General features: G+C 41.2%; 3 protein-coding genes across 3 annotated transcripts in view; 2 read left to right on the top strand and 1 right to left on the bottom strand.

Moving 5' to 3' along the window:
• The window catches only part of LOC146672593 (uncharacterized), a 348538-nt gene that overhangs the window by 104153 nt on the left and 218151 nt on the right, over positions 1 to 26234 (top strand). The window lies entirely within an intron of this gene.
• Positions 14067 to 18834, top strand: LOC146672598 (uncharacterized). The gene is made up of 4 exons (XM_085402593.1): positions 14067 to 14079; positions 15650 to 16806; positions 17132 to 17402; positions 18698 to 18834. The coding sequence occupies exons 1-4, from the start codon at positions 14067 to 14069 to the stop codon at positions 18751 to 18753; spliced, it is 1497 nt and encodes a 498-aa protein (XP_085258719.1). The 3' UTR covers positions 18754 to 18834.
• LOC146672597 (protein NLRC3-like) overlaps positions 25837 to 26234 on the bottom strand; it is a 17707-nt gene continuing 17309 nt past the window's right edge. The window contains exon 9 of the mRNA XM_085401347.1: positions 25837 to 26234. This exon is cut by the window's right edge and continues 1932 nt beyond it. The gene's annotated coding sequence lies outside the window, so the exon portion shown is untranslated.

Genomic DNA, 26234 nt, shown 5'->3' with positions numbered 1-26234 from the left:
GAGGGCGGAACTTTGGTGCTTGCTCCGGGGTTTCGGGGAGCAGTAAGTGGAGCCCACCTTCCGCTGCTTCCTCAGACACGTTCTGGAGGAAAGCAGAGACGCATCGTGTCTTCCTTACTCTGCTCTTCACCTGCTTTTACAGGTCGGTACACGGTGCTCGCACCGAAAATGTTGTTTATTGTCACCATGGTTACCCACGTTAATGTGAATGGGAGAGTTAAGGCGGTCCGCCAAAGTTATTTATATGTAAACACGGGAGAAAACCAGAGGAGTGTCCCGCGCGACCGCACCGCGAGCCCGCTCGTTAGGTGGAGCGCTCGTGAAGCAGAGTCAGTGCGCTCCTATGCTCTGTGCAAACGTGTTGTAATGCTCCAATCAAATCAGTTCTGTGAGATGTGAATGTTAATAGTTCTGTTAAAGTGACTGAGTAGATTAGCTAGTGTAACACAAGCACTCTGAGCAACTCTGTGTAGCTAACAGAGGCATTCATGGGTTGATTCAACAAGCTGTGTTTCATGATGCACTAAATAGTGATTTTGCCAGTAAATTACTGGAGGGAACAAATGTAATGTATTTACCAATGCTGTTATTGAATAGAACTGTTTAGCCAGTAAGACACTGCAGAAGACAATGTGATGTGTTTATTGATATGATAAAAGGATGTAGCTGTTATGGAAAGAAGTGTGAACTTGAGAAACTGAACCAGTTAAAAAGAGTATATTTCACTGATGTTGTGAAATAAGTAAATGTAATTGATGTGAATGAGGAACCAGCTGAACAGTATATTGAAAGCTCATGTTTAGTGTTTTATAGCATTTATTTGTGTGAAATAAATCAGACTCAGACACGTTCTGGAGGAAAGCAGAGACGCATCGTGTCTTCCTTACTCTGCTCTTCACCTGCTTTTACAGGTAACATATTTGTCATCGAGGTCTTCATCCTTGGGACCCGTAACATAGTAACTTCTTCATTGTTATACTTCTATAGTTTTCCCATTTTGTGAGCTGTGGATGTGGAAAGTGTCTCAGTGACACATCCACATGAAAACGGCGTTACCTTCGTTCATTTGCACGTCAAATGAACGAGCTGTTTGGACTTTAACGTCACAGCTGATGCTTCGATACTCGAACTCAAGAGTTCAGCTTCCAGTCGGAGGTACAAGTACACACAGCAAAGATAAACGTGTACACAAGGTGGAACCCACAAGTGCACAGCTCCAACCAGAGATGGGCAGTAATCCGATTACTTTTTTCAAGAAACGAGTAAAGTGAGGGATTACTATTGCAAAAAAGGTAATTAGATTACTGTTACTTTCCCGTAAGCACGCTGCGTTACTGCGTTACTAAAACCGCAGCTGTGTGCAGATGAACAATGGATAATCTATCGAGTGTGGAGAGAGTGTGAGCGTGCAGCGTTTAAAGCGTGGAAGCACTGACCTTACTTTGAGTTTGACTCTGTAAAAAGTGACAAAAACATTAGCATCCGCTGTTCACTGCGTGGGAAGACAACATGCTCACTCACTATGTGTTAATGGGCATGCTTATTTATAACTTTGATAAAATGTCTGTGGAGTACACCAAGCACAGACACATGCACACACAGGCAGGTATAGCCAACTTCCACATTTATTGATATATTTGTATTTTGACAGCTGACTCAGTCGCACCGTCTGACAGCTCGAGCCCAGCTGATCTCCCTTGGCCGCTCCTCCTCGTCTCACTATAAACACAGCGGAGCAGACCATCATCAGTCCATAAACAATATCAGCTGTTCTTACCGGCCTCGCAGCGCCGCCCCGTTGAGCCTTCTGCTCCACTCCTCCCCTGCAGCTGCGCCCGGGGCCACGCCTCCGCCACAATGTCATAAAAATAATTCCTTTTGTTGTGGGCAGTCTGAGGTACACCTGTGCACTACTCATGATGTCAGATCAGCATCCTGATGTGGCACACCTGTGAGGTGGGATGGATTATCTCAATATAGCAGATGTGCCCACTACCACACATTTGGACTGATTTGTGACCACTGTTTGGGAGGGATGGTTATATTGTGTATCTGGAATGAATTTTAGGTCTCTACGTCCATCCCATGGGGTATGGGAGCAGTAAAAAAGGTGTTGCGTTTATATTTTTGTTCAGTGTATATATAATATGGACAATATTATAGTATTGTCAGATTATTATGATATATATATATATTACAGCAGTGAGCTTGAACTGTGGGTCAAACACTGAAGTTGCAGTTATTTATATTTCCTGTCACCTTAAATCTTCACTCACAGACAAGTATCTGTGACAGTGTGTATACAGGTGTATCATATATAACAGACAAATATTGTTCGTTTAATATGTTGGTACTAAATTTGGCTCAATGCTTACATATATGTGTAAAAAGCAAATGTAGGAGCTGTGATAACTGTGTCTGATAGAATGAAGAGTTGACTGATATATGAAATATTCCTTTATTGGGTGAGAAAATCAGACCATGTCATAACTGCTTTAAGTCACACAGAATAGATATCAGAGCCTTAAACAGGCTGACTTCTGCTAAATGGGTCAAACTGGGCAGAAAGTCTACAAACACATAACATCCTTATAGAATATGATGTAACACTATAGATCAACTTAGCTCAGAATATATAAAGCATATAAACAGTTACAGCAATATGATGCAACAAACACAGCAGCTACTGATCCAAAATACTCAAAGCTTCATAGAACTGAAACCAACATTTATTTTTAGCTCCATCCTGCTGCTGATACAGACTTTAGGTTTCTGAACATTAAACTTGTTGCTGCCTTTCATAGTGCGTAACTTGAAGGCCCTGAGTACTTTCTCCCACACTGAAAACACTGGGATGATCACATTATTTGAACATTACCTAATAAGACTGATTCAGCACAGACAGTTATGTTAAACTTTCCTAGCAGTCCTTCACAAACAGGGAACAGTCTGTCTATTCTCTCCATCTGTCAGCTGCTGCTGGCTCTTCCTCCTCCTCTTCCTCACACACTGCTGAGTTTGTCCTGGTGGATCATCAGGGCTGCAAAGCCTCACAGATGATGTGCAGCAGTGGCTCCCTCAGTCTGTCCTCACTCTGGACACTTGCAGTCGTCACACATGGAAATCAAATGTGTGATAAGCTGCAGGATTCAAACACAAGTGTAACTTATAAACACATGTTCATACTTTTATTCCACAATCAGAGAGAAAGAAACAGAGAGTGAGTGCAGGACAGACAGACAAACTGCAATTTAGTAAATGCTCGAGTTAAAAGTAATGTTTTGTAAAACTGTTACATTTAGAGCAACTTTTAAGTGGAATAAGTTGCCTTAAAAAATTAGAGAATTGTTCAAAATTTCAATGAACACTTAAAAGCCGATTTACAGAGCTTTTAGTTGTTGTAAATATTGTAAGACATGATTTGTTTTTGAAATTTGTCTAATGTGCCTCAATGTTATTGATACTATTATTATTATTATTATTGATTGCTTATATTTGAACAATTGTGAAACCTCACTGTGGATGTAAGAGTGAAATTATGTGGATATTGTTAAGGTTCAAAAATATCAGGGATGGAGACAAGAGAAAAACCACAATAACAACACTGGTCCGGTCGGGTTGAGTCAAACGATGATTTAATGAACACACGCGTGGGAGATAGACACTGATGCAGACAGCCTCAAAATCTCAAAATGGTGGAGCATTGCTCAAACTCTTATAGCCCCTGGTTATCATACAAAGCCTAAACATTCACATGCTCTCTCTCACACAGCGCCTGAGCTACGACCTTGGCTCCCCGTTTATCTGCTCCTGCTGAGATGGGGCAGAAAACTCCAGTATGTTCTGTTCTCTTCTAATCAGACAAATAAGGCGATGACTTTCTGCAAACAGTATTTCTTATAACTCAGCAGTATAATGCATCATAAAACAATATCATTCATTCACAATCAATCAACAGTTTAATATAATGCACATCAGTTTAACTAATGCAATAGTTATCAGCTTCTTCCAATTCAGGAGAATAATGCAAACTAAAACTACATAATAATTCACCATCTTTAATTAGGGGTATAGCATGGCATAAAATAATATTATAATCTAACAATTCCCCCTGATGAGGTCATTAGAATAATGACCTCACCAACACCCTTCAATTCAGTGTGGCCAGGTTCATCTCTTCTCGCTCCTGAGGTTCTTTGTCCCCCTGATGGGCGAACCATATGTGGGATGACCTCTGTGTTTGCGCAGTTCAGATGCAAGAAAAACTATTATTCCAACAATAGCGGGTACAGATGACACTCCCCAGGTCTCCCACAGCTTTTAGCCTTTATTTTATTGCTGCAGCTACCAGTGTCGTCCAGTTGGGTGATCCTCTGCTCTTCATTCTTCAACCTTAGGGGTTAGACAACCCTTCAGTCGTGGCACAGATCAGGGGATTATTCTGCCCCGATTTCAAACAACGATCTGTGTATCCTCCAGAAAAAGGAACAGGAAGGTGTTCCCCTTTTTGCCCAAAAGCCTCTCGAACTTCGTTGGTCTGGTGTTCCCGGATTTCTGCCAAACCCTTCATGGTTATTGCTGTGTTTATGGGATCCATCCTTTTATGGTGACTAGCTGGAGCCCAAACGCCATGACCCTTGGACCCAGTTGATGTCTCGGCAGTCACCGTGTCTGTCTCTGCTGCGGAGGATCCTCGCATATCTGTGACCTCGTCTGGTGTCTGTTCCTTTCTCTGTAAGAGACAGAAAACCAAAACACCTCTCTTCCTAACCCTAATAATCTAATGTTGTTATCTATTGACCTTCTAGTGATTCAGAATTGGTCTTCTGACCTTCAAAAGACCGAGTGCCAACTCGTTATAAGCACATTTGCAAAGTGTGTCTGAAAATTATTGAAACCCTCTCTTTTTAACAAAGACAAAGAAATTAACAAATCTTCTAAACGCTATTCAGTTCATTTCAATGATTAATGATTAAACATGAAAGTGATGGTTTATGCTTTTTCACTGATTCTCTAAAAGGTCCAGAAACTTCTCAGACCGCTATTAGCTTAAGCTTTAGCATACCTAAGGTATTAAAAACACAAATGAAGTTATAAAATGTTCAAATAATCCTTGTTTGATGTTAAAGCTCAACTTCCCCTCTCCCCCTTTTTTGACACATTCCAATGTGTCAAATCAACAGAGCTAGAACATTCGAAAAAAAAAGTTAGGCAGCTACAAAGTTTCCCAGACTCTTAAGGTGATCTTGCGTGTAATGTTCTGACTCAGGTATTTAATATTTTAATAAATGTCGTTTAATTAACTGCCACTACTTAAACTAAACTTAAAGACCTAATTGAAGAAAAGATCACAAAGAATAACATGATATCAGTGTTTTGTAAGCGCGTGCGGCCTTCTATGCTCGAAGCCTTTTCCCTCAATAGATCAGTCAGACATCGCGCTGGCTGTAGCTTTTAACCCTTATTAACTTGAGCACAACTCTACAATGAGCAACAAGTTGCAATATGTATAAAAATGATCATGGTTACACCTGCAATGAAAAATTATATCATTATCCTAACACCTGTAAATAGAAGATTCATCAGAAGTTATAACAATCACAGGAACACAGATGTTAGTATAAGTTCAAAAGCTTCAATAAATCATCAATCTATGCAATGTTTGTTGCATGATTCTCATACAATAATAATGCTGATATTAAAATAACAGTAAAACACCTTTTTTCTTTTTCCGTTTCACTTGACCCATAAACGTTTATAAATGCCTCTTTTACTCTTAATTTTATTTCCCCCTGCTCTCCCCTTACTAACCACAGCAGGGGGATCTTAGTTTTGAATCAGCCATGAATCCAGCTCACCTGATTCATCAGTGAGCTCCACCATCACTGGCGTCTGACAGGGTGGCGCTGCATACTCTTCCTTTAATGTCACTATTTTTCAACCGGTTAATTAGAGTGTTTAAACCTGAAGTCGACTACGTCCACAACAAGTCAATACAGCTGTAAATGTGGCCAATTATCAATCTATTACCAATCAATAACAACAAATAACTTCTATTTTATGCATGCTTTTAATCAACCACTCACCCAGAGGATCTCCAATCCCAGGAAATTCCTTCTCCTCCTTTAATGAGTCTGTCCTCCTTCCATGCCCTGGTAACTGGTCCATCCAGAGCCACATGATCTCAAAATGTACACGCAACAAGCCAAGCCACACCTCGGTCACACCAACCCTCTCCCGCCCCGAAGATGTCCAATGCCATCCTAGTATGGACTGTCAAAAGTGGCTTTACGCTGACTGTCCTGACAATCCATCTTATAACGTTTCCTGGTCAGATTTGCCAATCTCTGCACCAGGGTTTTAAACATTCCGCCATTTTCATTAGTTGTTATCTTTTTTATTTAGTTTCGACTCCAGATTTTCAATTTTTCCAGTTGTAATTAGTTTTTACCAATTCTTTGCTAGTTTAGTCTAGTTTTTATTTTCTGAAAATCCTTAGTTTCAGTTCAGTTTTAGTTGTGTTTTGCAAAAATTAAGTGTAACAAAATCTCATTTCCATCTTATCAATCATGCTCCTCCGGTTATCCTTGGGTGTTGAGACTAATCACTATTAACTTGCCGCACCGAGTGTTCCTAATTTTGGTTGAAGTGAATTGATAACCTTTTGAAGGCGATTGTTTCACACCTTTATTTAGATGTCCCAGTCCTGTTATCTCGGGATGCATCACGCTGCCTCATCTGGGGTTAGCTGTTTTCTGGGGATGCGGGTTGAGTGGGTGAGCTCTTCAAAGAGGGGGAGTGTGCTCCCCCTGATGAGGTCTTCTAGGTAAGCTAGGTTAACCTTCTTGTGTGAGCTTTTCAAGTGCACTTTAAGGTTTGTGGGATTTCTCGTGTCATAAATGTCCCTCATAACCCCCTGATGGCCCAGTATTTCAATTTTGCACACTGTAGTACACATTTAGTTTTTGCTTGTAGCTCTCATACTCTACTTGCCACTCCTCTAAGTCCTGATGTTTCTTAGAGAGGACAACAGTACCTTTAAAATTATATCACATGTGTGGGGGTGTGGCCTTGCCAATTGTTTTTCCCACCTTTTCAAAATGGCTGGCGTGCCCACCAGCACATTTTATGGAAGAAGGAAAGGTAAGCTTGATATTTACATTTAAGATGTTTTGTTAAACTCAGATTTTTATTTTATTCAAAAAATAAACATCTAGTAAATAATTTGAGGGGTCTTTAAGAATTAGGCTTATTTAGTTTCACAGAGAACATGACTAATTTATTAATGTGTGCTCTACACATTGGGACTTTGTACTTATATTTTTTAATTCACTTTTTCCTACTAGACAACTTTTGACAAAGGCGGAGAGAATTCTTAACAGAATTATTGAGGGAGATTCAAACCTAGATTTTTCAAAAGATAAGAGTCATGAGAGCCAGATATGAGAGGGTGCGAACCCACTAAGAGCCACACAAAGATTATCGAGATGCAGTGGCAAATGTAATAGAGAAAAACACAGGGCCACCTAAAATCTGTCATCCTATGTGGTGCAAAACCAACATGTAGGAGAATCTGGAATTTTTTGATTTTGAGTTAAAAAGAAAATATGGGTAAAATGCAGAAATCTTTTCCAGTAAAGTAAAAAATAAGAGTCGCAATTATAACTGAATCCATAACCCCTAATTGTTTCTACAAGATCACGTCGTTGCTAAAAATTATCAGTGATCTCAATGTGCGAAAAGAACTCACAGTATCTGGAGTTCAGGCTCCTCTTGGCTGAAATGGTTAACAGTCCAAGGCATTTCAGTTGTAGAATGGTTGCAACAGTAAAACATATGTGAGATGTGGGAAGTGCCAAATGTTCCTTTGTATCTCCAAATAAAAATAAAAATCACAGTACTTCCTCAGATATCATAAATAAATTGACTTTTGTGAAATAGAAAGCCCAGTGCAATCACTTGTTCCTGAACCAGTGGCTTACAGCTAGTGAAGTGTCAGTGACTTCTAATTTGATCCCTGATCTACAGTTTTATGATATTGTTATATAAATCAGTTTTAATATCCTGCTTACAAAAATTTCAATGGAACATGTAATCTTCTTAAATAGCTCTTGACTGTTGTTAGTTTCACATTCGTGATCAATGAACTCCCCTTGTGCACTGTAGTGCACATGTTATAAAATTTAAATAAAATTAGTTAAAAACAATTTTGTTTTTGTAATGTGTTTATTTTACCGTCCCAACACTTGATTTATCTGAAAAAGAAAAAAGAAAAAAGAAAAAGAAAAAATGAGAATACTTATCAATGCAACTAAACAGATTTTGCTATAAATCCAGTTAATTTTAGTTAATTTTGTGAACATTCATTACAGTATTAGTTAGTTTTCCTTTTTGTTTTGATTTTATTACCGTTAATGCAAAATTTTTTCCACTTCTAGTTTTCGTTATTTCATTTGTTATCTTTTAATAATAATAATAATCTTCTCTACACCCTTGAATAAACATAATCAACATGATCAACATTTTGCTGTGTATCAATTCACTTTTTTTTAATTCAAATGCTCCAAGCCTTATGTGGTTTGTGACATGTATTGATCTAAATCTCCACTCTGTCTCTAAATGTTTGAAGAATTTTTAAGTTCGGGGTCAAATTTTGAGAATTTGACCATAAGTGAAAGTTATGGCGTTATCACCCCCTTTGGGGATTACCTTTTTCCAGTTTTGATGATATTCCTCCTCATTCTTTATTCTTTGCAAGTACCCCTCTTCGGTGTCAAGAAACTGTTGGTGTGATCAAGCGGGTGCTGTAAAAACAAAAGCTCAGGACAGAACAGTCACCAGTCATGTACTTCATTCAAAATTAACATATATTAAACTTCATATTGATCCTCTGAGTGTAATGGTACATTTTAATTTGCACTTCTCAAAACTAAAAACAATATTTTCTTTATTTTACTCTTGTTCTTGTGCAGCACCACCCCTCAGCACATGCCCCTGTTATTTTATCTTACTTTTAAATTGTTGACTACTTCAAGAAAGCGCCCAAAAGACGGGGACCAGTGTTTATCATTACATATCTCCATTTTGAGTGTGGCTGTCTATCATTCCCCTGTTATTCATAGACCTCGGTGGAGGGTTTTTTGTTTCTTTGTTTGTTTGTTTTTTTGTTTGTTTTTTACCTCTAAAAAATTAATTGACTTTTACAGTGACCCACTATGGTTAATAATAACATGTTCAGTCATGAGTGGAATCAAAACCTTTTTTTCACTTTAGCATTTAACATTCCCAACCATATAATATGATACATTAATTAAAACACAGCTACTAAAACACAATTTTCTTAATGCAAACATCAGTAACTCAAAATTAGCAACTAAAGGGTTAAGTCTTCATTTCACACTGCTGTGAAGCTACAGCTCTTTAATCTCTGACCTCCTTCTGTTCTTGCAAAAACAAAACAAAGCAAGACAAAACATCCACCCTTCTTTTACAGGCTGGGTGAATTGTCTGTGGACGTTCAATAATCCTAAAGTCGGCACCGTTTTTGTCTCAGTATCAAGTCAGTTAAACTTTTAGTCGTCAGTCCATCACAGTCCAGTCATGCATACCTCCACACACATTCATACCAGATATTGCTGATAATAGAGTCTCACGCGCAACCTATTCGAGGCTCCATCACCAGCAAGATGACGTCATCATTTTAAAGGAAACAGTTCCTTGTTTGTTTTCCCTTCTTTGGACTGGATTGACTCGCTGCAATCCTTTTAGGCTTCAGGATCAGTGTCCCATATAAGTGAATTTTCTCCCAAGCTCATTATAATCATGGAGAAAAAATACTTTGCGACTGTTTTCAATAAGAATATTTTATAGCGCTTTAAAGTTCAATCTCTTAGGCCTGGATTAAAGAGCTGATTTGTTAAATCAGGAACTCACAAAATACCAAAATATCACCACCGGTGGATCATACCTCTGATGTTCTTATCTCAGTGCACTGTAACAAAAGAAAAAACAAACGTAAACAATAAAACACTCATATAATAACAGATACTGGGGCCCATTGGAAACATGTCCAAAGTTCAAACCATCTTTCTCTCTCTTAGAGAAAGAGAACAATCCAAACCTCACTGATAGAATCAACCTAGTGTCAAACAAAACCCAAATATCAACCAAGACTTCACACACTATATTGTGTAGGCATACAGGCACCGTAACTCCTTTTTTTTTTTTTTTCACTGACAAAAACATGTTGGATTAACTTGATTCAATAGTGGACACTGGTTACACACAAATGTTTTGCTTTGGCAGAAACTTAAACAACTGAATCAAATCAACACAACCTTTTCATACTCTCTCCGAAATAAAACTCACCATTCACTCATGATTTTCACTCTGTACCACTGCTCCTTATCAGGCTGTGTGAAGCACAGTACACAATTCAGTGGAGGCCTTAAGCCATAAACAGACATCACGCACAGACATTGTTTTCACAACCAAACTACTTTAAACCTTGTCCCCTAAATCTACACAGATGCCCTCTGTGTGGCATGAAATGCATTTAACCAATAAACAATCAATGAGTTCTTATAGTTGTAACCGACTCCATATTTGGATGTTCGTGTGCAGCATTTGTTAGTAAAGCATTCTTCATTGCATCAGCGTGTGTGTGTGTGTGTATCACTCTTCAGTGAATTGAATCAGCATTTCGATTTTTTATTTTTATTTTTATTTTTTTTCTTTTGCACGTGTGTGTGTGTCATTTCTCACTCAATCAACGAGTGTATATGTGCATATGTGTGTTTCTCTTCATTCTGAGTCAATGCATGTAGATGTGTGTGTTTGTGTGGGTGTTTGTGTTCATCACTTTCCTGTTCTGGTGTTCTGGGTAAACCACGGCCTGAAGCGTGCCCTGGGTCCTGCCCTCCTCCTTTTCAGTCCGTTTGCATCCGTTGGTGCTGCTGCTCAAAGTTCTGTCCATACTGGTTCTGGCCCCAATTGAGGCAGTTCTTTTCTCCAGTATCCTGCATCTTCTCCTTATTCCACTCCTCCTTAGCTTGACCCTTTTGCTTCTGTAGGTCCTTCAGGGTTTTGATACGCAGCTCAATCGTCTGGATGTCAGTGTCAAGCTCCAGTCTGCGCTGCTGCTCCAGCTCTTCCTCTGTTTCTCCCAGCCAATTCAAGATTTTGTTCAGGTCAAAGTTCAGCTGCTGTCACTGCTGCTCGTTCTGCTTTGTTCTCATCTCCTTGCTGAGGTCCTGAGCCTGATTTCAAGTCGTGTGTCTGGGACTCCAAGTCTGATGGGTTCGACAATCAGCCAGCTCCTCCTGAGCCACGCTCAGTTATCTGCTCTGATGCCTTGAGCTCTTACTGAGGGCAGAAACCTCACAATCTTTTCCGTCCACTTCAGATTGAAGTCCATCGATGTTTTCCTTGCTTTGCTCCACGGCCTTTTGCGGCTTTGCTGTTCGGCTCTTCTCAGAGGTCAGCTCCTGGCCGAGCCCCGACACCTGTGCCTTCAGCTTATTTTCTCCTGGTGTTTTGTCCATTCTGAGGTGCCTCCTGACCTCAGTTACTCCTCCTGTTTCTGGCACGCCCTTTTTGCTGCCCGACGATCATTGTTGGTCCGTCACTGTCCTGCACAGCTTTGATGCAGAGTGGTTAAGGTCAGCATGGTTTTGCTCGGCCTCACTTTTCATCTTGGCTTAATGGGCGTCTCGTCACAGCTCTGTCAGCTGAAGCTGTCTTTTTCCATATGGCAAGAATGTAAAGAGTGTGTGAGAGGGGTGTGTCCGATCAGGCACAACGCTGGTGGCTTTGCGAGTGCCTCGTTTTCCAAATCTAGATGTTTATTTGTCACGTACACAGCAACAGAGAGAACAGTCTGTGTTTGGGATGGCTGAGGCCTTCACGATCTTCCTGGTCTTGGTCCAGCACCGCCTGCTGTAGATTGAATGCAGGTCAGGGTGCTCGGAGCGGATGGTGCGCTTGGAGCGGATGGTGCGCTCAGCTGATTTCACAACCCTCTGTAGAGCTTGTCTGTCCGGCATGGTGCTGTTCCCGAACCAGACAGTGATACAGCTGCTCAGTATGCTCTCGATAGTTCCTCTATAGAAGGTGGTCAGAATCGGTGGTGGAAGCCGGGCCTTTCTCAGTCTTCTCAGAAAGAAAAGACGCTGACGGAAATCTCCCCGTGTAGTGAAACGGGCCTTGGATTAAACTCTCTCCGTCTCTGCTGCATGAGATCGTTTTCCTGCAGCACTGTTGACATTTTCAAGTTGTTGTTGTGGGTCCAGCTGCTGTAGCATTTGGTCAGGGTCACATCAAAGATGGTAAAGGAGAGAGCAAAGATGGTAGGGGGGGGAGAGCAGGAGTCCAGGGTCCGCCTCGGCTTCCCGGGCCGACAAAGCAGCCTGTAATCAAGCATAAAGAGAAAAAACAAAACAAACACAAAACAAAAACAAACGAACAGGAAAATGATGTTATTTTGGCTGCATTATTCAGAGAGGGGAGAAACAACGGGACCAGGCCCTGTGTCAGCCTTCTCTCCCCCTTTTTTTGTTTTTTCTCTCCATATAATCCTCTCATAACCCACCAAGCTGACAGGACAACACAAGTACATGTTAAAATTCTTAAGATCATGTTTAAAAGCACAAAAATTGGAATTTTCTTTCATTTAGTAATCACTTGTATTAATCAATCAGCAGAAAACATGTCACAATTTGACTTTTATTAACCACTAAATTTGTCGTGTCTTTTTTTTTTGTTTTTGAAATCAAGTTGTTGTCCTGCAACCCAAGGAGTTTATTTGTTAGTAGTGGATAAACTTTATTATTTAACGGCGGGTATATGTTAAGTTTCACTGCTTTACTTGCTTGAAAATCTTCACGTGTTCATGGGTGTAAGCTGTTTCTTCATTGCGTGTATGTGCGTTTATAGATGGGCTAATTTAACGTTGTTTTTTTTTTTTCTCAAACGAGGCATTTCTCTAGCACGTGCCTCTCTCTCTTATTTCTCTGCTTGTGTGTGTTTTTGTTTCACCTTTTTGTTGTGATGCTCCGGACGCCTTCCCAACCTGCACAAGTCTGTTGGCCCCAATTTTATGTGTTAAAACTTCTCTTAATTTCTCCTTTAATTCTCTGCTAGCTGCTGTCTTTTTCACAGCTGCTGATTCTTGCTGAGTTTGGTTTCCATTACTATAATTTTGCTTCGGCCGCTGTGCTTGTGGGGGCAGTTGGTCCAGGCCCGTAGCCACCTGTAACAACACACTAAGACATTCACTTACTATTTCTTTTCTGAAAACATCCATTCACTTCATCTGCCTAGATTTTACTCTCTTTCTCTCGGTGCATACTTCACACAGTCAGGCAGTTGCCTTCTATGGGCATGCCGAGTTCCTGTCACACACACAGCTACTCACTCCAGCAGCTGCAAAGCCGTCTTCACGTCCTCTCTCCACACTCTCCGCCACAATCCACCATTAATAATGAATGTATAAAACCAGTAATATTTATCCCTACAAACACACAACTTCAAGAAAATTCGTTGTATACGTTGGAACTTTTCTAAATCAAAACCCAGCCAAACATCAAACATTCACCGTAGTCATTCAAAACCTTATTTGTAATATTATAATCAGCAAAATCAGCGTTTTAATTACAGGCATGTATCATTGTTTGCAACTCATAATTATAAAGCTCAAAAACACGCTAAACAGCAACAAAAGTCCTCTGTGCGCGTCACCGCTCATTTGCATGTTCACACACCGTCTAAAAATAGCTTGCAGCACTGCAGCTGCACGTCACACACAGGGTCACACAAAGCTCAGACAAAACTCTTTTATTTTATATTACAAAGACGTCTTATATTTACAATCACTGACAGGCCTGACAGGTTCAGCGCCTAACAAATTTCGACAAATTTAAAATAACGGGTCTCACCGAAGAAAGTCTCACTTTTTTGTAATCAATTAACCAGTATCTGTTTCCTCCAGAACAGCCTATGGCCTGATTTCTAAATTCCCTAACTCAATTTAACAGTATCCAAAAAAGCACATGACACCGTTTTAAACGATGAGGAGACTCGGTAACTCCTAGCTTATTCTCGAGATGCCCTGTACCCCACAGCTAAGCCAAACTGAACTATCCCTGTTCGCCGACAGGTCAAAGCCGCGCGTCCACGACCAGGAGGGGGCGTAACCCCCGGGCTATGTGCTTCTTAGCATCTTCCAGTGCCGTCCTATAACAATTTTCACCTAACCAATTTTGAGAAATTTTACCATAACGGGTCTCACCGAAGAAAGATAACTTTTTTACGACCAATTAACCAGTCTCTGTTTCCTCCAGAACAGTTTCTGTCCTAATTTCCCTACCAAACTTGAGCCTTTATCACAATTGCTTGGGACTCGAACCCAGCATTTCTTTCATGCTTTTTCACTTCATTTAAAACTCTTAGCCGACTTTAACTGCATAACACACGCGGATCCTCATCAAAATCAAAACAGACACTCTACCAGTAATTTCAGTGAGTAGACTTTAATTTAGTCATATCCAATTTGGCACACTTTGGAAATAATTCAACAGGTAGTGCCTTACCTTTAGATAAGCCGGCTTATGACCACTCACATCAGACCACTGGCTCGTGCCTGTCCGTTCGACAACCTCGGACCGTCCAAACTTTTAAATTCCACCCCAATACCACAGGACGAGCCCCCAAAATGTTAAGGTTCAAAAATATCGGGGATGGAGACAAGAGAAAAACCACAATAACAACACTGGTCCGGTCGGGTTGAGTCAAACGATGATTTAATGAACACACGCGTGGGAGATGGACACTGATGCAGACAGCCTCAAAATCTCAAAATGGTGGAGCATTGCTCAAACTCTTATAGCCCCTGGTTATCATACAAAGCCTAAACATTCACACGCTCTCTCTCACACAGCACCTGAGCTACGACCTTGGTTCCCTGTTTATCTGCTCCTGCTGAGATGGGGCAGAAAACTCCAGTATGTTCTGTTCTCTTCTAATCAGACAAATAAGGCGATGACTTTCTGCAAACAGTATTTCTTATAACTCAGCAGTATAATACATCATAAAACAATATCATTCATTCACAATCAATCAACAGTTTAATATAATGCACATCAGTTTAACTAATGCAATAGTTATCAACTTCTTCTAATTCAGGAGAATAATGCAAACTAAAACTACATAATAATTCACCATCTTTAATTAGGGGTATAGCATGGCATAAAATAATATTATAATCTAACAATATCTTGAATCCACTTTATTGTGTAATATTTTATGTGAGTATTTGACGGAAGACGAGCAACATCTGTTGTGGAAGCTAACGGGGTTCCTTTAGAATAAACAAACATAGGATTTATTATCACTGAATAATTCTGTATAAATCTATACAAATTATAGAAATATGTAATAGGAAACAACAAAATAATCTAAATTATAAAATAATGTGTGTGTGTGTGTGTGTGCATGATTTTAGTGTTTGAACAGTCATGAATTATCTTTAACAGCAGGTTGGATGTAATGTGTTAGAACTACCAGCAGGTGGGGATAAGAGACCTTTAAGGTGTTTGGTGCCACGCTCCACCTTCAGGTTTAAAACTAGTGTTAATGGAGTTTGAAGGTTGAGTTTGTTCCACGACTGCATTTCACTCACTGCCTCTGTTTGTATCTCTGTCACTGCAGGACCAACATGGAGCCAGAAGTCAGCGCTCTCAGGAGGCCGACAAACCTCACAGAAGAAAGGGAGAGAAAAAACACAACTGTGACGAGTGTGGGAAGGGTTTTACTGTGAGGGCTAAACTAAAACAGCATCAGGTCATCCACACTGGAGAGAGACCGTTCAGCTGTGACGAGTGTGGAAAGTCTTTTTCCAGGAAGGGTTCCCTAAAACAACACCAGCTCATCCACAGTGGAGTTAAAGCGTACAGCTGTGATCAGTGTGGCAGAGCTTTTACTCGCAGTAGCCACTTACAGAGGCATCTAGTTACCCACTCTGGAATTAAGGCATACAGCTGTGATGAGTGTGGGAAGGGTTTTACTGTGAGGGCTTCACTAAAACAGCATCAGGTCATCCACACTGGAGAGAGACCGTTCAGCTGTGACTTGTGTGGAAAGTCTTTTTCCAGGAAGGGTTCCCTAAAAAAACACCAACTCATCCACAGTGGAGTTAAAGCGTACAGCTGTGATCAGTGTGGCAGAGCTTTTACTCACAGTAGCCACTTACAGAGTCATCTAGTTACCCACTCTGGAATTAAGGCATACAGCTGTGACGAGTGTGGGATGGAGTTTACTCTGAAGGCATCACTAAAACAGCATCAGGTCATCCACACTGGAGAGAGACCGTTCAGCTGTGACTTGTGTGGAAAGTCTTTTTCCTTGAAGGATTACCTAAAACAACACCAACTCATCCACAGTGGAGTTAAAGCGTACAGCTGTGATCAGTGTGGCAGAGCTTTTACTCGCAGTAGCAGCTTACAGAGTCATCTAGTTACCCACTCTGGAATTAAGGCATACAGCTGTGACATCTGTGGAAAAACTTTCAGCCAGAGAGGGAACCGAAATACACACCTACGCATTCACACCAGACATGATGTGTACTGCTGTGAACAGTGTGGCAAAGAGTTTACAACAGACGCACACTTACAACAACACATGTTTACCCACACTGAGGAGAGACCTTATCAATGTGACCTGTGTGAGAAGACTTTTAAAACTCCACAGCACCTGAGAGAACACCAACAGATCCACACCAGAAAGAGACTCTACAAGTGCAGCTACTGTGAGGTATGTATTTATATTGTTATCTTGTCATTTTAGCCTGACTGTTTGGAACAACTCTGCTCATTAAACTGTGTTAGCATGTTAGCAATTCTACTGCATGGAAAAGCAGCTCTGAGTGATTATTCAGATTTTCCTTTCAGTTATGATTTTAGTATTACTGTAGTATTATGGTGGTAGTATTGTAGTTATTGCAGCCCAGTAAACTGAGTGTGTTAACTGAAACAGTCAAATGTAGTTGGACGTCTGCAGAGATGCTCTTTATTTCAGGCGACGTTCAGGATACAAATGTTGAAGGACTGACTTACACTGTCTTTGTGTCTTTGTTTAGAAGCAGAGCGACACAGATGGATCCAGTTCTCAACCCTGTCATCACTGTGGTGGTGGGAAAGACTTTCTTTGTGACCTCTGTGGAAAAACTTTCAGTCGGCAAAAGACCCTAAAAATACATCAACGTAGACACACTGGAGACAAACTGAAATACTGCAAAGAATGTGGGAGAAGCTTCACCACATCACATCACTTAAAACAACATGAACTGATTCACAGTGGGGTTAAAAAGCACCTCTGTGATCAGTGTGGGTCATCCTTCACCACTGCAGGTCAGCTTAAATCACACAAACAAGTCCACACAGGAGAGAAACCACACAAGTGCAGACACTGTGAGAGAAGCTTCTCACGGTCAGGTAATCGTAACCTTCATGAACGTGCACACATGGAAGGAAACTACAGCTGTGACCAGTGTGACAAGAGCTTCAGGAATCTCAGTTCATACTCTGCACACAAACGATCCCACGTTACTAATAAACTGTTTCACTGTTACCAATGTGCCCAAACATTCACCTCATTGTCTGCTCTGTGCAAACATCAGCGCGATCACTCAGGGCTGAAATCACTCCCATCACTGGATCACAGTGAATCTGAAGACACAGAAAGATCCTCTGGTTTCTGTGTCAGACTCAAAAAGCTTGAGATCAGGCTCCATAGAGTTCAGATAGAATCTCCTGTAAAAATCTGATGAGGCAGCTGTGAATCAAACTCTTCCCCTAGTTCCATTTTAAGCTTTAAAAACTGTCCTACTGTAGTGTTCATGTCAAGTGGTTAGCTTTCTTTTCATCAGTTGGTTGAAAACTGTTTCCTATTATAAAGTTCTTGTTTTAATGTATTTTGATCAGTTTTGATCAGTTTGACCAGTTTTTAAATGACCATGAACACTGAGCGTATTGTATCTGTACAGCATGTTTTTCTATTAGACAGATTTGTAACAGAGGCCTTGCTCTCAGTAAGTTTGAAATCCTTTTCTGATTTATTTTGTAATCTCTGATCTTTGTGTATCCTGCTCAGTTTGCATGCTGCCTGTAGGAGTTTCTGTCTTTGTATTTGAAGAGAATTCATTGAATATACTCAGCTGCTTCCCTTTGGTGCCTCACACATCACTAAAGTTTTTCAGTGTCCAGTTATTTGTTTTTAATAGCTGTTTGAATTCTCTGTATGTTTGACCCTGTAGACTGTTTAATGGACTGCTCGTCTTCCTGTTTGTAACCACTGCCTGTTTAGGACTAAAGATTTGGATTTTTGACTTTAACACAGCCTCTGCGTGTCGTCCCTTTGTGTCCTCGTCCTCTGTGAATGTGTCACAGATGTTTCCATGATAATAACACAGCTTTCCCACAGTGGCTTGCAGCAGCATTTATTCACAGCACATTTGAGAAAGGTTCAGATTAACTCGATGAGTTTATATTCAGAATGATTCTGACAGTGGGCCACTGTGAATTGTGATCTTTCATCAGGTCAATGTTTAAGTTCAGTATTTCAAAGCAGGAGCTATGAACAGTCATCATGTTGGCATTAGAATTATTATTATTAATCATTATTAATAATGTCGTTACTCATGTAGATATAGAGGGAAAACCAGCACACCGCAGACCACGGCCTCTCTGTGTGAGGATCTAAACGTATTCTACGCTAGATTCGACACAGCGAACACCATGAGACCGGACAGTGTGCGCACTGTGTCTGAGGAGGATGTGCGGAAGTGCTTCAGGAAGGTGAACGCGCGCAAAGCTACTGGTCCGGACGGGATTCCCGGCCGCGTCCTCAAGTCATGCGCGGCTCAGCTGGCTGGAGTGTTCACGCACATCTTCAACCTTTCCCTCTCTCTGTCTGTAGTCCCAGCCTGCTTCAAAATGGCCACCATCGTCCCTGTACCCAAATCCTCCACCATCTCCTCATTGAACGACTGGCGACCTGTAGCCCTGACCCCCATCGTGAGCAAATGCTTCGAGAAGCTGGCCAGGGACTTCATCTGCTCTGCACTACCAGACTCTCTACAGTTCGCATACCGCCACAACAGGTCCACTGATGATGCCATAGCCCTGACACTACATACTGCCCTGTCACACCTGGAGAAGAGAGACACGTATGTGAGAATGCTGTTTGTAGATTACAGCTCAGCATTCAATACCATCGTTCCCTCGAAGCTGGACAGGAAACTGCAGGATCTAGGACTGAGCAGCTCCCTCTGCAGCTGGATCCTTAGCTTCCTGTCTGACAGACGCCAGGTGGTCAGACTGGGCAGCATCACCTCATCCCCCATCACACTGAACACTGGTGCTCCACAGGGGTGTGTACTGAGCCCCTCTCCTGTACTCACTCTACACCTACGACTGCACAGCCACTAACAACTCCAACATCATTGTGAAGTTTGCGGATGACACTACAGTGGTGGGTCTTATCACCAACGGTGATGAGACGGCTTACAGGGAGGAGGTCAGCGCCCTGACCCACTGGTGTCAAGACAACCATCTCACCCTCAACGTCGCAAAGACAAAGGAGTTGATAGTGGACTTCCGGAGGTGCAGAGAAGTACACACCCCCATCACCATCAACGGCGCTGCTGTGGAGAGAGTGAGCAGCTTCCGGTTCCTTGGAGTACATCTGGCTGAGGATCTTACGTGGTCAGTACACATAAACAAAACAGCACCGCCTACAACTGCAAAGCTCTCCAGCGAGTAGTGCGGTGCTCTGAACGGATAATTGGAGGTGAGCTTCCCTCCCTCCAAGACATCTACAGGAAGCGCTGCCTGAGGAAAGCGGGGAGGATCATCAAGGACTCCAGTCACCCCAGCCATAAACTGTTCAGACTGCTTCCATCAGGAAGGAGGTTCTGCAGCATCCGGTCCCGTACCAGCAGACTGAGAGACAGCTTCTTCCATCAGGCCATCAGACTGCTGAACATTTCATAGACACCTCAGCTTCACTACTGGAACTTCAACATTATGCACTACACACTGTATATAAATGCCACTTGTTTTGCACATATTCAACTCTGTATATTTTATATATTTTATTATTTTTTTTTACTATTTAATTTGTAAAAATGTGTATACACACACACACACACGTAGGAAAATATTTAGTATACACATCCAGAAATGCATACACTATTATATATTGTACATATATTTATTAGTTTCAGATTAGCCATTCTTGTATTTTGCTCGTTTGTGTTGTTGTGTTTGCACATCTCTGTTGCTTGTGGGGCTCGCACACAAGAATTTCACTCGCATGTGCTGTGCCAGTGTGCCTGCCCATGTGATGTGACAATAAAAGTGATTTGATTTGATGTATAACTTTGATTAGTATACATGAATTTTATCAATAGTAAAAATAATGAATAATTCATGTATAACTTTTATTGTGTTTTGTATATTAATTATATTTAAATAGAGATGTTGACCCTGTCTCTACAGTAGCATCAGTGTAACATACATTATTGGTCCAAGATGTCATAAATGGGGAGCCTGATCCTTTATTATGAAAACATGACGAGTATTTTTCTTGTCAGTTGGGAAGAAGTTGGTCTTTTTTTCCTTCTTTTTGCTCAGTTTGTCTTTTCTTTGATAATTGAAACTGATCAAACCTACTTGTTCTGCCCTCGCACTTGACAGACAACCATCATCCCATGTAGAAAAACCACACCGTTGTTCCTTTCTGGTGGATTTATTTGATTGGATGCATAGCATGGCTTTGTAGAAATACATGAATGGATGAATGGTAAAACTGTAAACAAACACAAAATATCCCATGTGAGCTAATATAAGCAAACATTCTTACAATTAGAAGATGCTATGACCTGTTACTATGCAAAGCAAAGCAGAACGAAACAAGCTAACAAGCTAACGTTAGCGGTTAGCTAGCGCTAATTAGCGTTTAGGCTAATGACTAGTGATGGCCCGCTTGAAGCTGACGCTCCGGAGCGTGTGTCGAAAAAAACAACACACTGGTTCAGAAGCACTGTGTCGAGGCTTGCTTCGTTTGGCAAAAGTCACGTGACCAGTGACGTCCGAAGCTTCATTACGCACGTAACTGCTTCGGTACCTGATTCAAACGGATATAAGGAAGTGAATCATCCACGGGATTCGTGGAGTGTGTTGATGGTGACAGAGAGCGACGAGGTGATCATTCCACTGACAGATATGGAGCCAGCGAGGAAGAGAGGACGTTCTGGCGTGTGGGAATATTTTGAGTTGATTTTGCTCAATTCATTTTATCTGCCGAAGTGAAAAACCTGAAATGTCCAAAATCATGTTTTCATAATGTAAATATCATTACAGCATATGACTTCAGGAACACTTCCATGTGAATTAAAGCTGATGAAGACTACAAAAATGTATTTGACATTATACGTACATTACATTGCTACACAGTTTAGAAAATCATTTTGTTTATTGTTGTTAGGTGATAGTCTGCCGGACCCAGGAATACCTGCTTATCTACCAACTTGCAGTGTGGTTCCTGCACTCCACAGCCTCTTCTGTTCCATGCAAGTGGATTTTCTTCAGGGCAGGAGAAACTATTTCTAAGAAAAGAAACAGACTCAGCCAGCGCACAGTAACACTAATCCTCTTTTTAAATGTAAATAACAAAAGGGCTACCTGACATAGATCATGTTTTTACTTTGCAAGTTCTTGATTAGGAGTGGGTTTTGATTATCGCCTTTCTGATTACAATCCATACTAAATTGAATAAAGTGATATTGATTCATTACAATCCCGTGTCGATTTGTAAATTAACGTTATTATGCCTGAAACGCCAGCATCTCAGGTTAAACCTCACAACATGTCGTCAAACACCATGCAGCTAAAACAGTAACTGGGAGCAGGTTTACGGATTCTGCATACAAACGTAAACACAGAGCGCGGACCCGACGCGTCAGAATCAGATTTTGGTGTGTCGTCGGGTCCGCGCTGTGTTTGCCTCTTTTTTCTTCGCTGGCTTCTGCAGCTGCAGGTTTCATAACTCTCTGTTTACATCTCTAATTAAGTCTCACATGTGTCAGCTTTCTTAGATACGAAATTATGGATATATACCGATACATGACCAGAATTGTAATATTTCTGACTGAGGCAAAACTTTCCAGATTCCAATCAAATTGAATCGGATCCTGTATCGAATCAAAATGATTCTACAAATCAGTAACGATGCAGCCGTACTCAGCCCCTTAAGCATTTTCCCTTTCCAGTTCACAATCAATCCCACCCCTAGGTCAAAAATATGTATAGGACAATTGGCCTCATCTAATATTTTGTATGAACCTGTCCAGCTGTGATTAAACGACAAGTAGATGGAGGCAGGACTCCACAGCAGGGGCATACTCCATAATGTGCTGTGCGTTATCATATGTATATTATATATATTGCTCACTTATTGTATTTACCAACATCAAGGAGTTATGAGCAAAGAAAGGCCACACCATAGTGCATGTATAAATAGGGAAAGTTTATTGATCAAAATGTATTACGCAAATACGCATTACATTTTTTTCAGCCCCCCAATCGTGAAACAAAACCAATTACATGTTCAAAGCAACGGAACGGTGGCCCAATATCGGAGAGAACTCCACTCTTGAGTGAGCAGTGATAATTGAGCAGTCCGTTTTATTTTGCAGATTCAAGCTGCTCTTCAAAATATTCGCCACCAGATGTCACCGGAGAGGACTGTGTTGAAAAGCTCCGAGTAATGAACCGTTTTTCAATACAAGCTTCAGTGCTTCGGAAAGCTTCATTTGGCCATCACTACTTTGACTAATAATGACTAATAAAGCACATCATTGAGTCAATTTACTGTCTCAAAATATCACAAACAACACACGGCAGTTAGTGCTAAACATTCACCGGTAAAACACAACATTACTGCCAACTTACAGACTGTGCTGGCTTAAGAGGCAGTATAGGCAGGTACAGGAGTAGCAAACTGTCCTTCTCCCGTTAGACAGGAAGTAATGATAAGTAGCACTTCCGGTAGAATGTCAAAATAAAATGAACAGTGTGCCAGAAACGAATAAAGATTGCATGAACTTGTATAACACTATATAACGTGAGCGGTGACTCTTAAGGAGCCAGAATACTACTCATGTTCACAGCATGTAAAAGCAGCTGACAGTCCGTGGCATTGTTGTTTGTAGAGGTGCAGTGTAGTGGGAGCATAAATCAAAAGAAAACAGTAACATTTATGTAATAAAACATCTGAATGAAAATGAACAGGCCCTTTATGAACTTCAAAGGGATCTGAAAACAACACTTTTTAAAAGAGTATCTTGGGGTGTAGGTGGTCAAAATAGAAAACTGAGCTGAGACTCTAAGTTCAATCCATCCATTGGTTTTTACTTAGGAGGAAGAAATGTCAGGCTGGTGCAGGCTGGTTAGGTGCATGTGGTTATCTTTACCTAAATGAGTTCACTTTGTGGCTGCCAGGTTGGGCAGAAGTACCTGTCCCCTGTTAGGCTTAGCAAGGTTCTCCAGGAGTTTCTCCCTGGGTAGAGCTTCTAGCTCCTCCAGCACATCTGTGGCCGTGCAGGCTGCCACTTTCTTGGTTGCTCTTTTTACCCCACTGGTGGATGAGCTGCAATGGTCTCCATTTGTCCCATATGTGTTTACTTCTTCTTCTTCTTTTGCATATTAAACACATTATTCGGTTTCTATGTATTTGCTATGATTTGCTATTTGTTAAGTAACATTGCTTCACTCACTATGCCGAGTTTATGTGTGGAAGCATTCAGTTGCTGGCAAATCAAACATTCTGCAAATGAAGCTGAATACTCAGTTACATGTTTCTTTACATTTTATTATGTTACAGATTAAGTCATTTGTTCTTACTTTGTTTGTCTTTTCAGTCTTCATGAGGGTCAGGTGTGGGGAAACGCCCGCCCGGCATTTCCTCATTTTAAAGTCCTGCTGATGTCACACATGACATCAGCAGGTCAAACCAAGTGGAGGGGTTTGTTTGTCCATAGAGATGCTTCCTTTTGTTTGTTTTAAGGTTTAAATGGATTTGTTGAATGTGTTTCTTTTCATTAATACTGCCATTTAGTTGTGTGAATGTGCATGTTAGAAGTGTGAAGAGGTTTTGTGTTTAGAAATGTATAGAAACCAATCATTTACTGACAGCATGTCTGATGGAAATAAGTGCAGATTATGTATGAAGTCTAACTGCACACAGTAACTGTGTTACAATAAGGACTTAACAGCGCCCTCTGCTGGAGTGTTTCAGTACTGCGTTAACTAGAATACACCTCCTCCTCCTCACACCACCTGCTACAGCTCTACTCTTCTATGACTACAGTCATCCACAGCACTGATGTGAGGTCACATGGTTCATATGTAAGGAGCACAGCTGACCTCAGGTCAGTTTAATGACTGTGAGCAGCAGCTGTGTTATTGTCACTGTGACAGGGAGACACTCTCAGACACAGCGCTCATGTCAGCTTGTTCTCATGCAGGAGGATGAGGAGCTTGTTAAGGTTCGTTCGATTTGGGTAAGAGAAGAAAAGCAAGGCTGAGTCCAGGTATGGTGTCAAAAATAGTGATCTTTATTACACACTTTGCGCAGAAGTGTGGGAAGACAACTTGCAACAACAATCTCCGCCGGGCGGAGGCTCTTCATCCTATTATATTACCATGATGACGTCACACAGTTAGACTTTACTGAAAATGATAACAAGTTCCCCACAATTCCAAAAGTTCCCCTTATATAGACATCAGATGATATTTTAGAGAAAAACAAGTGTGTGATATGATGTGCATTTTGTGAGATTGTGTGTCCTTATAGAGAGGATGTCCTAAGACGACCTCCCTGTGTTAATAAGTGTGTTTGTGAACGTGCGTGTGTTACATGACTCTCCGTGCATGTTGGTGTAGGCCTAACTACGTGCAAAACTGAATGTAGAAGGCCAAGGTCCAACAGGACCCACCTAATCGAGTGGAGTGAACACACTGATGTAGTGCAACAGCTTAAGCAGATAAAAAGAATGATACAGAGACTGATTAAAGTGATGAGAGTATGTGTACATTAATATTTTACTCAGATTAACATAGATCTAATTAAAAGGTTATTCTGTCAACAGATTCGACAATGCTGAATGATTGATCAATACTAGTTCTGATTATAAACTGTCACCCTAAGCATACAAAACAAAATATCTTTTGTCCACAAGCTCCATGTTTGTCTTTCTGTTTGAATCATGATGTGTTTGTGCCATCAGAGTCTGTCATGAGTACTCAGGGTTTCACAGCAGCTCTTCTGGATGCTGACGAGGACTCCAACCTCATGTTTCACCTCTCTGAGCTTCTGATGTCTGTGAACACTCGTGTTTCTTCTCTGGGCTCATCTGGACAAAAACACCTTTCTGTGTTTGGCTGCAGCCTCATTCTGACTGACAGGAAGTGTGTTATCCATGAGCTGCACTTCTGTCAGGAAGTTTCCTGCTGTGTTTCCTGTCTGTGGACAAACACGAGTGTTCCAGCTGAGGACTTGGTTCCTTCCACCTGTCCATACAGGACATCACGCTGTCTGCAGCTCTGTAAATGCAGCTCCAGGTCCTTCCACGTGCTGCTCTGTATTTGTGCAGTTTGTAGTGTGTCCTGGGAAACGTAGCACACATGGTGTTCTTCTGCTGTTTCCTCCTTTCACTGAGTGTGAAACACTGACGCTGTGCTGTTGTTCACAGAGGGGAGCTGATTCTAGCTGCAGCTGGACTCTGTCATCTAACTGAATGTGTTGGTGCTGATCACGGGGCTCTGAGGGGGGAGCAGCAGGAGGACTCTGGATGCTGACGTCAGTGTATCTGTGGAAGCTCCCACAGCGTGTCTGTCATTCAATATTGTGCTGTATATTGTATCTATGCAAAGATGAACAGACTGTGTGTTCACTGGTCTCTGTGCTGCAGCTCTGATGTCATCATCACTCCCTCCTCCACCCTCAGCAGTCCCAGCATGCTGCTGTGGTGCACCCCACCCTCACTCTACACCTGAGCCACAGACCACACCCTCCACCTCAATATACACCACAGTTTTCTCTGCTGTGGAAATGAGATCAGGAGGAAATCATCATTATTATTATTTAATAAACGCTCACATTAATGTGGGCTTATTTGT

This window comes from Rhamphochromis longiceps, linkage group LG3, assembly GCF_057381845.1.
Source record: "Rhamphochromis longiceps isolate RC_006_pf linkage group LG3, R_longiceps_female_GT1.1, whole genome shotgun sequence".
NCBI classification, from domain to species: Eukaryota; Metazoa; Chordata; class Actinopteri; order Cichliformes; family Cichlidae; genus Rhamphochromis; species Rhamphochromis longiceps.
The sequence above is the reverse complement of the archived record's forward strand: the minus strand, read 5'-3'. Positions and strand labels throughout refer to the sequence as shown.

Excerpts from the sequence above, each read along its gene's own strand:
- LOC146672598 (XM_085402593.1), top strand. Across the intron at positions 16,807-17,131 it reads ACAAGTGCAGCTACTGTGAG|AAGCAGAGCGACACAGATGG; the intron begins GTATGTATTTAT and ends GTCTTTGTTTAG. Across the intron at positions 17,403-18,697 it reads GTCATCCTTCACCACTGCAG|ATATAGAGGGAAAACCAGCA; the intron begins GTCAGCTTAAAT and ends TTACTCATGTAG.